This window comes from Natator depressus, chromosome 7 (genome assembly GCF_965152275.1).
Source record: "Natator depressus isolate rNatDep1 chromosome 7, rNatDep2.hap1, whole genome shotgun sequence".
NCBI lineage: Eukaryota > Metazoa > Chordata > Testudines > Cheloniidae > Natator > Natator depressus.
Genome location: NC_134240.1, coordinates 52,057,266 through 52,073,613, shown reverse-complemented (window position 1 = coordinate 52,073,613; position 16,348 = coordinate 52,057,266). Strand labels below are relative to the sequence as shown.

General features: G+C 43.6%; 1 protein-coding gene across 5 annotated transcripts in view; it reads right to left on the bottom strand.

Annotated features, from left to right (window-relative positions):
- Positions 1–3,756: 3,756 nt before the first annotated feature.
- Positions 3,757–16,348, bottom strand: part of HELLS (helicase, lymphoid specific) — a 46,199-nt gene continuing 33,607 nt past the window's right edge. For 4 of the 5 annotated variants that reach the window (XM_074958410.1, XM_074958411.1, XM_074958412.1 and 1 more), the window contains 9 exons: positions 14,064–14,206; positions 13,672–13,810; positions 12,627–12,710; positions 12,394–12,513; positions 12,049–12,165; positions 10,925–11,084; positions 5,992–6,088; positions 5,693–5,769; positions 3,757–4,262 (listed from right to left, as the gene is read on the bottom strand). In XM_074958410.1, coding sequence (XP_074814511.1) covers positions 4,165–4,262; positions 5,693–5,769; positions 5,992–6,088; positions 10,925–11,084; positions 12,049–12,165; positions 12,394–12,513; positions 12,627–12,710; positions 13,672–13,810; positions 14,064–14,206 — 1,035 coding nt within the window. In that variant the 3' untranslated portion in view covers positions 3,757–4,164. Of the gene's footprint in view, positions 4,263–5,692; positions 5,770–5,991; positions 6,089–6,458; positions 6,522–10,924; positions 11,085–12,048; positions 12,166–12,393; positions 12,514–12,626; positions 12,711–13,671; positions 13,811–14,063; positions 14,207–16,348 lie in introns of those variants that run through there. The other variant, XM_074958413.1, reaches the window with a different exon arrangement.

The following is a 16,348-nucleotide window of genomic DNA, read 5'->3' as shown; positions in this document are numbered from 1 at the left end:
CCTGACCAAAGGAGGGACCAACAGCTCAAACCCCCCCCCCCAACAAACCTGGCAAACCCCACTTTGGCCACCAGGAAAGGGGCAGGACTTCCCACTCCCACCTGCCTGCCCCATGATGGGAATTCCCCCCTGCCAGGCACTAGGGAGATGGGACAGAGCCCTTCCCTGACTCCCCCCCCCCCCCCCCGGCTTCCCATTGTTGAGGGAAGATGCTTTCTCCCTGCCCTCCCATGGACCCTCTTATCAGAGGGTGAGGTCCCCGCTGATCTGAGAATGAACCCCCCCCCCCACCAGTCCCTGCTCACCCATCAGAGAAATTCCCTCCATAACCGAGGGATGACACCCGCGATCTAGAGTAATGCCTCCGCCAGTTGCTGCCCCCGCCCCCAGTAGCTGGAGGATGACAGCCTTTTAGCTAATGTGACACCACCCCAGTCCCTGACACCTCGTCTCTCACCTTGCTGTCAGCACAGGGGCATTGTTATGTGTGGGCGCCCACCCCAGAAAGCCAAAGGGGTGCTGCTGAAAGCACTAGCAGGGGAGGAATGGTGTCCCCATCCCCAAAGGACTTGCTGGCTAGAATGTGGGAGCTCAGCTTGTGCTGATTTAGCCACAGCTGCACCAAGTGGTCATTGGGCAGTGGTGCAGGCAAGGTGGGGGTGCTGCAGCCTGTGGGCCAAGAGCTGCACTCTCGGCTCCTTTTGTCTGGCTGGTAAATTCAAGACCCCGAAAGGTGTTTCCATTTATTTTATGCCCCCCATAACCCTCCCAGGCTCAATGTGCTGCACATTTTTGCCTGGATGACAATATTGTTGGAGTTGTCTGAAGGGACAGCTTGGTGGGAGATAATGGGTGTTTGGTCTATAATTTACATTTTGGCAGCAGAGATGTGAACAAACTCACACCTGCTCTACCAAGCTATGCTGCCAAAGCCCCCCCGCATAGCCACAGCTACATCAGTAGCTTAGAGCATCTGTTTACATAGCTAAAGTCCTTCTAGGACGCCTTGTCTCGACTCAGAATTTCAGCACTGGGGGAAGAGGTGGGAAACTGGTGTATGGCTCTTTACAAACTGTGGTGACAGTGGCTGCAGAGATCAAAGCTTTGCTGGGGGTAGATGTAGCTCTATGCAACTTGTAAAAGAATTTGCAATTAATTGTGGGGGTTTGTTAGATTCTGCTCCAATTGGGCAGTGTAGTTAAAAGGCATGCCTTGTTCACTGGATGGTGGGAAGTGTAATAGACTACTTGGGTTTCAAAAACCTAAGAGGAAACAGACTTTTGGCAGTAGAGAAGGGCTTGACCTCCTTGCTCTCTGTTCTAGCAACGCTTGAGAATGACTACCCCCCTGCAGCCCGTCTTTCAAAGGGGCCAGTACCAGATACTTCAGAGCGAATGACCAGAACAGGGCAATTATGAAGTGATCTATCCCATTGGCCAGTCCCAACTTCTGGTAAACAGAGATTTAGGGACACCGTGACTGATGAACTTATCCTCATCTTATTCTTTTTTGAATCAAGTGCTACTTTTGGCCTTCACAACAGCACAACAAGCTCCACGGGATGACAAGGAAGTCCTTATGTTCATTTTAAACCTGCTGTCCACTAATTTAACTGGGTTACCACTGGTTCTTACATTACATGAAGGGACAAATAACGCTTCTGCCACACTCTTCATGAGTTTATAAACCTTTAGCCTATTCCCCTTAGTCATCTCTTTCCTAAGCTGAACAGTCCATCAAACTCTCCCCTTACGGAAGCGCTTCCATACTCATCGTTCTTGTTGCCCTTCTCTGTACCTTTTCCAATTCTTATATATCTTTTCTTGTGACAGGGTGACAAGAACTGCACCCAATATGCAAAGTGTTGGCATACCATGGAGTTATATAGTGGCAATATGATATATATGATCTTAACTATTCTTTTCCTCATGGTTGCTAACATTGTTTGCTTTTGCCAGGATTACTTTTGGAGCCCCTTTTTTTTTTTTTAAAATCAGTATTATAGTATCTAGCCACCACTGTGACAGCTCCTGCTGTAAGTGATAGGTTACATACCAAAGTTAGTAGCTCTGTAATTTCATATCTGAGTTCCTTCCAAACTCTCAGGTGAAGATCAGCTGGACCTGGTAACTTATCAGTAACTTTGTTCCAAAACCACCTCTATTTGGAATAGTTCCCTAGATGTGTCACCTAAAAAGAATCTCAGATATTGGAATCTCCCTCCCATCCTCTGCAGTGAAAACCAATGCAAAGAATTCATTTAGCTTCTCTGGAGTAGCCTTATCTTCTTTGCGTGCTTCTTTAGCACCTCAATCATCCAATGGTCCCACTGTTTGGCAGGCTGCCTGCTTCTCATGTACTAAAAAAACAAGCTACTCTTCAAATTCTTTTCTTGCCTGCATAATTGGGGCTTTCCAGCTATCATCTTTTCTTGGAAAAAGTTACTTCTCTCTTACCACATCATAAATGAAAGCTACTGCCAGCACCGGTGCAGTGGCTTTAAAAATCAGTTTCCTATACAAGGGTTCTGCTGCAGAATAGCAATTCATTCTAAGGGCTGCTGTCCAGCTCTGGTTAACTGTGGCCAGTAGGAGCTGCTTCTAAGGAAGGTGTAAACGTGCTGAAGGTAGGTACTAGGTTTAGATCTCATGTGGAATAATTCCCACATTTCAAAGACTGGCTTAAAGCCGCAGAGCATGAGGCTTAATATTCCTTAATGCCATGCAGTTTTAATATACATAAGAGATTTTTTAGAAAGAATCAGTGCTATTAGCCTTTAGGACGACTCTTTTTCCTTTATCTATTGGGTGCTTTTGAAACTCTCCCCTGAAACCACAGTTCAAGGTCCTGTCTATAACAGAAGAGTGCAGTGCTTTACTCAACTTAATTCAAACTGGTGAAAACCCTTAAATACCACTGGTTTGACAGGGGATTTAGGAAATCAGTACCACTAGGTGCTTTTGAAACTCAGTCAGTCTTTGTTATAACACTTCATTAGTTCTTAACTCACTTGAGCCATTCAGGATATACAGTACTTTACTTTCCACTGTAAAAAAAGTGTAAACTTAAATTCTGCTGTAAGCAGCTCAACTACACTACTACAGTCAAAGTATTGCTAGCTTCTGCCATAGTTCTTCCGGCTTTGGTAGCACTTGAATATACCAGTTTAAAATGCCTACAGTTTGAAAATGCTGTGTATTTGTACTGAAAATGTGTTATTACACGATGGGAGAGAGCTTTTGACTAGTAATGTAATATTTGCACATTGTATTTAAAAGCTAACTGGCCACTGAAATGCATATCCCAATTCATACCTCTTAGGGCATACTAAGCTGACTACAGACTGAAGGTGATAACATTGTGCCAGTTTACATGGCCTAAATTAAGATTTCTTTGGTATTCTCAAGGAAAGAGGTTTGTTTGTTTTTTTAAAAGGCATAGATCTTGAAATACCAGTCTGGCAAATTCCATGCTTAGGGCATGCAGTCTCAGGTGACTGCTTTAGCCCATTACCTTAAGAATATGCAAAAGTTACGCATGGAAGTTGCATATTATCTGAAAAGTATTTAACTTTGGTCACTTTCCCTAGTTTTACCTGCAAGGGCCCTTTCACAGATCAGAAAGAGGCATGATTAGACAAAATGTTCTTACACTGAAAGCTGCCTCACCCCCAATAAATTCACATGACAAAATGGACAAAATTTATTAGCAAAATATTTTGCAAAATTTAAAACTGAAGTTACACAATTGGTTCTAAACAGATGTACTAGACAGTCTTCCCATTCCCAATAAAATCATAATTGACACATTAGGTCAAATTAGAGAGAAAAAAAATTGTTTTTGCAAGACTTCCACAGGAAGATTTTGTACAACCTGGCAGTGTTTGTCGCTGGATCACACATGCTACCAAAACACCTGAAACATGTTCATTTTCTTAATTGTTCATGTGAGGTTTCCAAGTATGAAATTTTTAGGTATGCTACATCATGAAGTATGCTACCTGACATGTTACAACTCACTGAAAAGAAAAAAAAGAGATCTGAACCAGGCTTTGAGAAAAAAAAATCAGCATAATCAAGTGTCACTATATGTAAATGATGGCCTTACGAGATCAGCTGTTAGTCACGAGACATTTGGGCTGCACTTTTAGAAGCCAATCACACTTCAAAATACACATTCTGAATTGGAGTCTTCAGAATCTTCTAGGACCTTGAACACTCCCACTTTTTCTTTTTCAACTGATTCAGACTTTTTCATTTGGTCTAAGAGAAAAACAAACAAAAGTGAAGGTTAAACAGAATTGTGTAGTGTCTTACATTGGAAGTAGAACAGTGCAGAGAAAGAAGCTTGTGCTTCCTACTAGCAGATGCTGAATGAAATACACAGCATACTGAGTATTAGGTCTTGGCTACACTTGCAAGTTAGAACGCATTAAAACAGTCTCGGACATCCTAACTCCCGATGTGTCCATACTGGCAAGGCACGTAGAGCGCCTGGACTCTGCAGCTGGAGCGCTCCAGGTAATCCACCTTCACAAGAAGCATAAAGCTTGCTGCGTCCCGGCTGAAATGCCTGGCTGTCAGTGTGAACGAGGCATTGCATTACTGCACTGTGATTGGCCTCCGAAAATGTCCCATAATCCCCTGAAGTCAAGTGGCCACTCTTCTCATTGTTTTGGAATCGGCTGCAGGAATGCAGATATCCCCTTTCAAAGCTCTGTTTCTGACAGCTGGCATGCTTATCTGCTCTTGGACAACGCAACCATTACTGTGGAATGCTGCTTGCGGTTGGGGGGTGGGGGGGGTGGGAGGGGGAGGAGGGCTGCTGCCTGAACTTACAAGACAGCATGCTAACACACACACACACACACACACACACACACACACACCACACTCCCTGTCACACTCCACCCCCGCCCCATTTGAAAAGCACTTTGCAGCCACTTGCACACTGGGATAGCTGCCACAATGCACTGCTCTTTGTGGCATTGCAAGGACTGCTAATGTGTGCGTTTGCAGCTGACAGTGTAAACACAAGGCAGCGTTTTCCCTGCTGCAGTCTCTGAAGGCTGGTTTAACTCCCAGTGCTCTACATCTGCAAGTGTAGCCATGCCCTCAGTTGTCAATAGAGTTGGGCAGGAAATGGTTACCCCATCCCAAATCAGGAGGAAAACTAAAAAAATCTGAGACTTTTTTGGCTGAGGTCAATTGAAACATTTCATTTCAACAATTTCAAAATGTTTCATTTAACAGTCATTAAAAAAAACAAACTATAATTAGCATGTGTTTCAAAACAAAAAGCTGTTTCAAGCCCCCCCCCATGTTTTAAAAATGTCGTGTTCTGACAATTTTAAAGATTTTCGAAACAGGAAATTCATCAAAACAACCCCTCATTTCCCAGGAACAATTTCAGTTTTGATGAATTGGAATTTTCTGACCAAAAAAAGTTGTTAAGACTTCCTGACCAGCTCTAGTTGTCAATGTAGTAGTAGACAATGGTACTTCACATACATCCATTTTGTTTGAACAGAACACGGACATAAAATTTTATTAAAAATTTCTGTGGGGACCATGCTCTTGGGCAAATAAAGGCATTGGCAATTCTCCTCTGCTTTTACACATAAAATATAAGGGAAAAATTCTATATATTTTACTGTCAAATAGGAAAAGAGGACCAAATTAGTTTTACTTACCAATAAGGTCACTTCTATCCAGCAGTAACTCTAGATCTTTGTCACTGATTACTTTCTCTCTGGATCCTTTAACCTCTCTATAGAAATAAGAGTATCTTAGTCTAAACACTAGTTCTCAACATTTTTCCACATAAAGACATCCCCCCACCGCCTTTCCATACCAGAATCCCCCAGGACCTCCCCTCCCATATAGCAGAGACCCACATCCCATTTAGCAATATCGGAAGAGCAGGGTAGTTGAGATCCTCAGAAGCTTATTTGCATCTCCCAGGTCTAACAAAATGTGGAAGTTAACATACCTTTCATAGTCCCTGGATTTCAGTAATTCCATTAATTCCTTAGGATCCAAGCAACCCTTTGTTTGGATTAACCCAGATTTACCACCTTTAAACTGATCTATAAAAAGAGAAACCTTTCTTGAATATAAAGGCTGCCAAATTACCAATGAATTCTATAAACTGACATCTAATGTATGCTGTTAACCCAACACAGAAAGAGAGAAAGAACTATTCTTGGATATACTTGGATTTGTTGCCTAAACATATACCAAACATGCCCTAAATTGTGACGACTAAATTAAATAGTGAAAGTCAGAGCTGCATAAAAGGTTTTCATGTAGGCCTTTACTTTCTAATCGTGGCACGCAAAAAAAAAAATAAAAAAATAAAAAAAAAATAAAAAAATAATAAAAAAAAATAAAAAAAAGGTTGCAACACGCTGATTTGACATGCACACACACAGTGGAAAAGCTATTAGTTCTACTTACAGTAAAAACATTGCAAATAAAGTTAGATGGTGGATGCCGAAGTGTGTTCCGTTTGCAATGTTGCTGATTGAAACAAAGTGAGGAGTATTATCACTACAAGATAGAGAATAAATGAAAGATATCCTGTCCATTTTATTGGGGTGTATTTCGCTCAGTGAATTAGCTATAACTGTTTTGATTAACATTTTTAAAACAAAAACATTTCTTCAGACGACAACATCCAGACACCTTTTTGTACCCAAATCTGGATGTTTTCCAATTCAGATCTGACTGTGGGAACAGAAGAGAAGTCTTCCAGACAACAGAATGTACTGGTGTTGTAAAAACAAGAGAGATAGGTTCAGTCAAAGTATGACTGAAGATGAGACCTGGAAGGTTTAATGAAAGAGGGGTCATTTGGATCAGCTATCACGTCTATCAAGAAATGGTGTAAGATTAGTTCTAATTGGCTATAGTTGAATGAGGTCAAAGCTAAGGACAACACAACACATGCCCAGAAGGCTTTGCAGCTTTCTGTTACCATTGGACTCACCCAACCTTGCCTGAACTTTTGTACATTTACTGAAGCATCTGTCCATCCTTGTCTCCCGCATTACGCACTTCTTTCTTTCCTCAGTCACTTCTAAGATCTTGCTTTCAACTCCCACCCTGGCACCCCACAAAGTTTTTGTTAATTCTCCCTGTAGTGCTTTAGTACTTAACATATGCTACAGGTTAACAATGTACTTCTCAGATGTAGAAAAAGTTGCATGAAATACTGAGAAATAGTATGTAACCATTTTAAAGAGACACAATCAATGTATATACAGTGTGCAGAAGTAAGTTTACATGTATAACTTTACTTTGAGATTTCCTGACTTGAGATCTTAACCATAATCTTCTCTTAATGCAGCTTTTTTAAAGTGATGTTTCCTATGGGTTTTTTATTATATAGATAAAACAAAATGCATCAAGATCTGAAAGCTCTGCTGATTTGTAACCAATTCCAAATCTGGAGCTACTTCTATTTTACCCCTCAAATACCATCAAAGCACCGGTCCCATGCACATGACAAGGTTCACAAGAGAGAGTCCCTCTTCTGCAAACTTTAGGTGCTTTTCATAGATTTTTTTTTTTTTTTAAAAGGCTAGAAGGGACCATTAGATCTATAGTCTGACCTCGTGTAAAACAGGCTATAGAATGTCACCCAGTTTCCCCTGTACTGAGCTGCAAACCTTGTAATTTCCACCTGCTCCAGTGCATCTAAGTGAAACTCCTTGTTGCAAGCTTTACATCAGCCCTCTGTAACAACTTCCAGGACCCCTTAGGTCAAAAGTCACTTTGGAAGAGACCACTGCTTAAAATCTAGTACTTAGTTACAGGGAAGAGCAAAGTTTAGCAAATTAATGAGAAGAAAAATATTTGCATTAGTGCAATAGGTCAGCCTACTCAGTTAACACATTCCATGCCATCTGTCTCCTCTCCTTTAGTATAGGACTTTACATTTATTAGTCCCAATCCCTCCCTCGCCCTTGCTGCCTGAAGCCCTCATGTCTCTTATCTTTGTAGGTCATTTTACAGTTTTTCCTTTGTTTAAACTAAAATGGGAGGGGTAGTGTATCTGCAAATTGGATCAGTTGCATTTATACCAAAGAAATTCCTGAGAGATATGCTTTTTCTCCTATTTTAATAGGTCATAAAAGCCAAGAAATTTGCTGGCAGATGCTAGAGCAGTAACCAGGGTGGGTTGAGAGAGGTAGCCGCCCAGACCCAAAACCGCGGGGGCAGAAATATGGGGCAGCGTGGGTGGGGGATGTGGGGTCACTATGAAGAATGCCCCTCACATTTGAAAACGGTTGCCTTCTGGTTGCTTGGAAGCTAGTGGGAGCCATCCGACCCGCTCTAGCCTCTCCCCTGAAGGAGTCCAGCCCCTGTCTCCAGAGCCCAGCTGCCATGAGATGCTCCCTGATGCACTCGCCCCGCCACTGCCCAGCCTAGAGGAGCGCAAGAGCAGTAGCACGCAAGTGCCTCTGGGAGCATCCCATGGCAGCTGGGCTCTGCGGACAGGGGTTGGACTCCTTCGAGGGAGAAACAAGAGCAGGCCGGGTGGCTTCTACCAGTTTCCAAGCAACCAGAAGGCAACCGTTTTCAAACTGTGGGGGGTTCTCTCCATAGTTTGAAAACCTCTGTGTTAAATGGAAGTCAGAAATCTGGGGGGGCCATATGCCCCCACATACCATCCCCCTCCTCCCATGCCACCCCATTTTTCTACCTGGGCGGCTGCCCTACTCTGTTTATGGCCCATATCACCATGATGTAAGTGGAGTATAAAAATCAGAGTAGGCTAAAAGAGGAAGCATAGAATCATAGAAGATTAGGGTTGGAAGAGACCTCAGGAGGTCATCTAGTCCAACCCCCTCCTCAAAGTAGGACCAACCCCAACTAAATCATCCCAGACAGGGTTTTGTCAAGCCCGGCCTTAAAAACCTCTAAGGATGGAGGTTCCACCACCTCCCTAAGTAACCCATTCCAGTGCTTCACCACCCTCCTGTTGAAACAGTCTTTACTAATATACAACCTAGACCTCCCCCACTGCAACTTGAGACCATTGCTCCTTATTCTGTCATCTGTCACCACTGAGAACAGCTGAGCTCCATCCTCTTTGGAACCCCCCTTCAGGTAGTTGAAGGCTGCTATCCAAACCCCCCCTCATTCTTCTCTTCTGCAGACTAAATAATCACAGTTCTCTCAGCCTCTCTTCATAAGTCATGTGCCCCAGCCCCCTAATCATTTTCCTTGCCCTCCGCTAGACACTCCCCGATTTGTCCACATCCTTTCTGTAGTGGGGGCCCAAAACTGGACGCAATACTCGAGATGTGGCCTCACCAATGCCGAATAGAAGGGAATAATCACTTCCCTCAATCTGCTGGCAATGCTCCTACTAATACAGCCCAATATGCTGTTAGGTGGCAACAAGGGCACACTGTTGACTCATATCCAGCTTCTCATCCACTGTAATCCCCAGGTCCTTTTCTGCAGAACTGGAATTCTTGCCTGGGATTCTTCTGTCCTACGTGCAGGACTCTGCACTTGTCCTTGTTGAACCTCATCAACATCATTAATTCAAGACTGGCAAATATCACCCAAAAACTAGTAGTAGCCTATGATCTACACTTTGAAAAACATCACACCAAGAAATTTAATTCTCTCATTCTCCCTGTCCCCACCCAAACATACAGCTTTTGGTGTATTATGGGAAGTCCTTACCTTCCTCTGAAGTTTAAAGTACAGGCTACTGTCAGAGGCCCACCAGATTATTAAAAAAATCAGTGGATTCAGTGCTTATGAAAAAGGCCAGAGTGCAGAACTGTTAAAATTTCATCAACAGAATAATTATAGCAAAGATTTATCACAGTGCCCAATCAATATTCCTTCACCAGTAACTATTAGAGGGAAATAGTTCCACCCAACCATTTGTTACTTGGATTGTGCAGAGATTACCAACTAGGAAGACAAAATAGCAGCAAGTAAATTATTGGATTGTGTTGCATACAAAATGAGACATGATTTCATAACACAGTGCCCTAAAAACTATTTTACCTGGGTTATTTTATTACAGAAATTACTTTAGATAGTAATTTTTGGATAGTTTTTGTGGGCAGGGTCCTGCGAATACCATGATTCTAGGACTGCAAGACTGGCCATCTGGACCAGATGCTACAGAAAACCCCAGTAGGACTGTGTCTGTCTGTGTGTCTGTCTGTGTGTCTGTGAGAGAGATGCAAATTCTGCTAATTTGAACATTGTCACACAACATATTGTTCTCCCTGCCTTCCTCTGCCTCCCCATTTCAGCTGATTTCAATGGATGTGATCCAAAGCTAGACAAGTTTGCCTGTGCCGCTAGAAAGCCCCTTTCCCAAAGCTTCAGACCAAATTAAAGACAGAGTTCTGAATCTTGTCTGTCAGATATTTTCCTCCCTGAAGGTAGATAACTGTAAACCTGGAAGCTGATATTGCCGACAGCTGTCTCATGTCCCCAACAGTCATCCTGACCACTCTCGCTCCTTACTGTCTGGTTTCATTCCTGTTTCTCTCCCTGGCCAGCACACACTGTCCTTGCTCCTCACTCTCCCCAGCAGCCAGGAGGAGGTATAGCACACACTGACCCCAAGTTCCACATCAAGGGCCCATAATTTTAGTGGCAAACTAATGAGGCAGCAGTGTGAAATGCATGAAAAGAGTAATTTGCAGCCAAATTCAGCATCATGTCACAGAATTCAGCCTAGATGCTAAAGAATGCATGGAGTGCTGATTAGAAGGGCTAAGAGAAACAGGCATATTTAGAAAAAGGAGACGAACTACTTACATATAGAGAAATTCTCTGTTAACAAGAACAACTAGAAATAATCTTGAATTACAGCAAGAATTCCCCACAGTTAATGGAACAAAAAAGTTTTACAAGTTCCGAAGAATGAATTTACTAACTTTTATGAATAATCAACTTCTCTAGCTTCCTTTTGGCAGCAGCTCTCTCCACAATCTTCTGATCAACAGTATTTGCTGTCACGAGGCGATAAACAACAACTGGCTTTGTCTGACCAATTCTGTGACACCTATCTTGGGCCTGAAGGTCAGACTGGGGGTTCTAAAATGAACGAGATTAAAGAAATCAAATTAGCTTAATTGTTAAAAAAGATGCACAGTGAATTCCATTTTCCATCACTCAGCTTTCCAAGCTATCACTTTTCAGGATGAAAAATCTACCACAGGGGGTTTTGTATGGTGGGAAGAGGGAAAGACTGAGAAAAAACGATTCAGATGTTCTGGAGAATGAGTGAGAGATATTTATCCCTTTACTAAAAAAGTTGTAACTTAATTAAACCAGTTCTACAATTGAAATGGATGATGGAATTAGCCCTCACTGGGAAATACTTTTGCACCAGAATTCTCAATTTGTTTATTTGGAGCTCTTCATAGTTCCTGAAATGGGAAGAGATATGCTAAGTATGCTTGTGCAGCCTATGTAGCTGTATACTGAAAAAGTTGAAGATGTACAAGTCCATAGGGATTAGCCTCCTAACAGCTCTTCAACCATCCTCCTGAGGCTCACAGGAGGTAGTGGGGCTGTAGCTGGCTGGAGCTTTGGGATGTCAGTTGACTGGGGAAATTTTGGGCACCAGAGACCAACAAGGCAGCTGTTGAAATAGGGAAGTTTGCAAAAGTTGTCTGCCCAAGAGGTCTCAAACCTCTTTAAGAGCTTTAAACTTCTTCTCTCCAAGGTAGGCATTTTAATAATCATCAATACTCAAGCAGTATGCATTCTTTTCAACTAGCAGAAAAGCCTGTTTTTAAGGAAATTCAGGGGACCAGCCAGTTGCCTACAAAGCAATCTTAGTTGTGATCTTACGTGTTTTGAATAGGCCAGCACATTTTTACTTATTACCCTATATTTAATCTGAATATATATATTTTACTATGTAATTTTCACATACATTACTTTCATAGACTATCTGGTAGAGCATCCCATACCACAAGATGCTAAGTGAGTATCTAGGGTTACAGTAGAAAATTGTATGATGTAACATTTGAGAAACAGTATGTCATCTTACCCAGTCACTATCATAGATGATGACTGTGTCTGCTGCAGTCAAATTAATGCCCAGACCTCCAGCCCGTGTACTCACTAAAAATATGAAAACTTCAGGATCTGTATTAAATTTATGCATCTGGAAAAGAATACATCTAACATGAAATAGCATACAGAATAAAAGGATATGGTCAGTGGGTGTTTTTTTTTAACCCATGTTTTAAATTAAATCAGATGATGATTAAAAATATATTATTTGCTTTGTCTTTCTACAAGGCATTACATATAAAGCTTACCAACAGAGGTTGAATTTGTTGCAATTAGTTGAGTTGGATACATGCACCTAAGCATTTAAGCTATTACTTACATTTTCTTCTCTCTCTGTATAGGACATAGATCCATCCAAACGACTAAATTTGTAATTCCGCAGATAGCAATAATCCATCAAAATGTCCAACATCAGTGTCATTTGTGAGAACAGCAACACCTACAAGTAGTTAAGATTCCTCAGTATCCCTATTTTAAAAAATAAAACCAAACACCAAAGACACACAACAAGGCAACTGATCAGTTATGATCCATATTCATAAACAAAAATACCTTGTGTCCTCTCTTTTTCAGTTCTGGCAGCATCCGGTCCAAAAGTAGAAATTTGCCTGAATTCTTCACTAGATCTTCATCAACCTTAAAACAGAGTAAAAAGGAGAAGTCAAGATTTACAATCTCTCAGATGCATCAACATTCAGGTACTAGGGATGACAGTTAATGCACTAGGCTTCAACCTGCGTGGCTAATCCTATCCCATCCTTTTTCAGCCTAGATCATTTGATTGTGTCAACCATGAGTTGTGGCTCAAAGTTCCTGACAGCCTTTAAGTGGCCCCTCTGAATGATAGTGGATTCAACTAGCTGGCAGTCATGCTCATGTTAATTTGCAAGACTATATTTAGAAGGAGATCCTTTGGTTTTCATTAATGGCTTATTAAGGGTTAGTAAAAATGTTAGAGGGTTAAAGCTACCATACACACATCATCCAAATTCTTTTCCCCTTTTCAATTTAGTAAGAGGGTTTATGTAGTATAGAAAAGCTATTAAGATGATCTTTATATATATTCATTATAGGGCTGGGACAGAGGGTTGGGGTGCGGGCTTGGAATGTGGGGTTCAGGGTGTGGGAGGGGGCTTTGGGGTGAGGCCAGGGGTGAGGGGTTTGGGGTGCAGGAGAGGGCTCCGGGTTTGGAGGAGGCTCAGGGCTGGGGCAGGGGATTGGGGTGCAGGCTTATCTCCGGCGGCTCCCGGTCAGCGGCGCAGCCAGGGTGCAGAGGCAGGCTTCCCACCTATCCTGGCACCGCTGTCTGCATTGCACCCTGGAAGCAACCAGCAGCAGGTCTGGCTCCTAGGCAGAGGCACGCAAGCAGCTCCGCGCAGCTCACCCGTGGGCACTGCCTGCCCCCCACACTGGTTGGAACCAGACACTGAACTTACTCTCTCCCATATCTGCTGTAGGAAATTTCAAAACAAGACTGAATCACATTGGTAGGGTTCTGTGGAGAAACATACTATACAAGTCTAAAGCTGTTCACCAGCATTACATTACCTACAGTAATTTTCAAAAAACACTGCTTTGAATGCTTCAGGATATGTACCTTAAATTGCTGTGTGGCAGGGTCCAGTGGATATTCAATGAGATATGGATGGTTACAACATTTCCTCAGTAACATCATAATATTCTGCAGTTTAAGGTTGATTTCTGAATCCGTAGGAATGGTCATTTCTATCACTGGCCTTGCAAAGACACGTAATGTTATTAGTACAGCAAAACGTCAATGCATTTCAAGTGCAGTACAATCTAACAAATGTCTGGAAGGCCTACTGTGAACTAGATTTTCAGAATTAGAAAAAGGATAATGCAGCTTTTCATTTATCTTGATTCAAAATTTAGTTTCAATTTTATGTAATATTTCATAGTGTATTAAAAGGGATCTTCTAAGTTAAAGATAATTTTTAAAACAGGGATTTTTTTCTTCGAGATATGCACCTCTCTTTTTCTACTTCTTCTTGCATTTTGCTGATCAGTTTTTCCAGCTCATCAGGTGTATCACCATCTCGTTCACGGTAATCAACCGCTTTTCGACTCCGACGCTTTGGTCGTCCTGTAGGACTCAACTCCACTACTTCTTCCTGTAGCAAGTGATACAAATTGACAGTCAGCAGACGTTTCTCATGTGTCATTGGGGGGGAAGGGGAGAGGGCAGCTAGATGTGACCCAACACCTTGGTGTCCCAGTGATTCTCAACGTATCTGCTGCTTAAAGAGTCTCTTCACTAACAGTACACACTTCCCAATATTTATTATTGAAGGTACATTATTGGGAAAATATTTTATACTGCCCAGATTTCTCTGACATGGATGTAGTGAAGACTAGTCTGCAGCTGACATCAGAAAAAGACAGTTACCTTTTTCTGTAACTGGTGTTCTTTGAGATGTGTTGCTCATGTCCATTCCATATTAGGCGTCTCCCAAGCAGTAACAATGGAGACAGGTAGGAGTTAATAGATTGTCACACAACTCTGCCAAACCCAGCATGCACTGTGAACGTATGGACAGATGACCAAGTCACAGCTCTACAGATGTCCTGGATAGGGATGTGCACTAGGAAGGCTGCCGAGGATGCCTGAGCTCTAGTCGAGTGAGCTCCGACGATCGGCGAGACCCCCCGCCAGTTCGTAACATGTCCGTATGCAAGAGGTGATCCAGTTGGAAATCCTCTGCGAGGACACTGGAAAGCCCTTCATCCTATCCGCTGTGGTGATGAAGAGCTGTGTTAATTTACGGAAAGGCTTGGTATGCTGTAGGTAAAAAGCCAAGGCCCAACGGATGTCCAGCACGTGAAGACGGTTGGGACAGAACACCGGGGGAGAGGGGGGGGCGGCGGCGGTGAGATGTTCTGGTTCATATGAAAGATGGATACCACCTTCGGCAGGAAGGCTGGGTGGGGCCGCAGCTGAACCCTGTCTTTGAAGAAGACCATGTACGGCAGTTCTGAGGCCAAGGCTTTAATCTCAGACTCGTCTTGCCGATGTCACCGCCACCAGGAAAGCGACCTTCCATGACAGGTGGGAAAGGCAGCAGGAGACCAGCAGCTCAAAGAACCAAAATGCCACTGTGGGACAGGGGTCCGTACCTGCGGGAAGAGTCTCTTGAGGCCTCTCAAGCATCTGACCATGATGTCATGAGAAAACACCATCTGGCCCTGGATTGGTGGGTGAAAAGCAGAGATGGCTGCGAGATGTACTCTAATGGAAGAGTGCGCCAGGACCTGGTTCCTCAGATGAAGCAGGTAGTCTAAAATAGAGCGTACGGAAGAATGTGAGGGAGAGATGCCACACTCGGACGCCCAGCGGGAAAACCTCGTCCAAGTAACTCAGTCTGGTTGAGGGCTTCGTACTCCCTGGGAGGACCTGTTGGATCTCATCCGAGCAGGTCCGCCCCCCTGGGTTCAGCCACGCAGCATCCACACCGAGAGGTGGAGGGACGTGAGGTTGGGGTGTAATAGCTGACCGTGGTCCTGTGACAGCAAGTCCAGCTGGTTAAGCAGGGGCCAAGGAGGGGCTGCTGCCAGGTTCATGAGGGTGCCGAACCACCATGCTGGGGAGATCATGATAACCTGTGCCTTGTCTCTCTTTATCTTTGCCAGGACCTTGCTGATGAGTGGAATCGGAAGGAATGCATACATCAGGCTCCCTGACCAGGACAGGAGGAAGGCATCGGAGAGGAAGTCCTTGCCCAGACCTGCTGAGAACAAAACCGATGACATTCCCGGTTTTGCCTGGTGGCAAACAGGCCCACATGGGGAGTTCCCCACCTCTGGAAAATCATGCAGGCTACCTCTGGGTGGAATGACCACTCGTAGTGAGAGGGTAAGTCTCTGCTGAGGTGATCCACGAGCGTGTTCTTGACACCAGGGAGGTGACATGCTTCCAAGTGGATTTCATGGCTGATGCAGAAGTCCTAGAGATGGATTGCCTCTTGGCTGAGAGCCGATGAGAGCGCTCACCCTTGCCTGTTGATGTAGAAAATCAAGACTGTGTTGTCCATCAGGACTCTCACCACGTTGCCCAACAGGTGAGGTAGGAACCATCTGCATGCCAAGCGGACCGCTCTGAGTTCTTTGATGTTTATGTGACACATCCTCTCCTGTTGGGACCACATACCCTGGGTGTGGAGAGTGCCGAGGTGCGCACCTCAGCCAAGGTGTCAGTAACTAACTCGATGGAGTGAGGGGGGGTGTCGAATGGAACTCCCTCTAGAACTGTCCTGCGA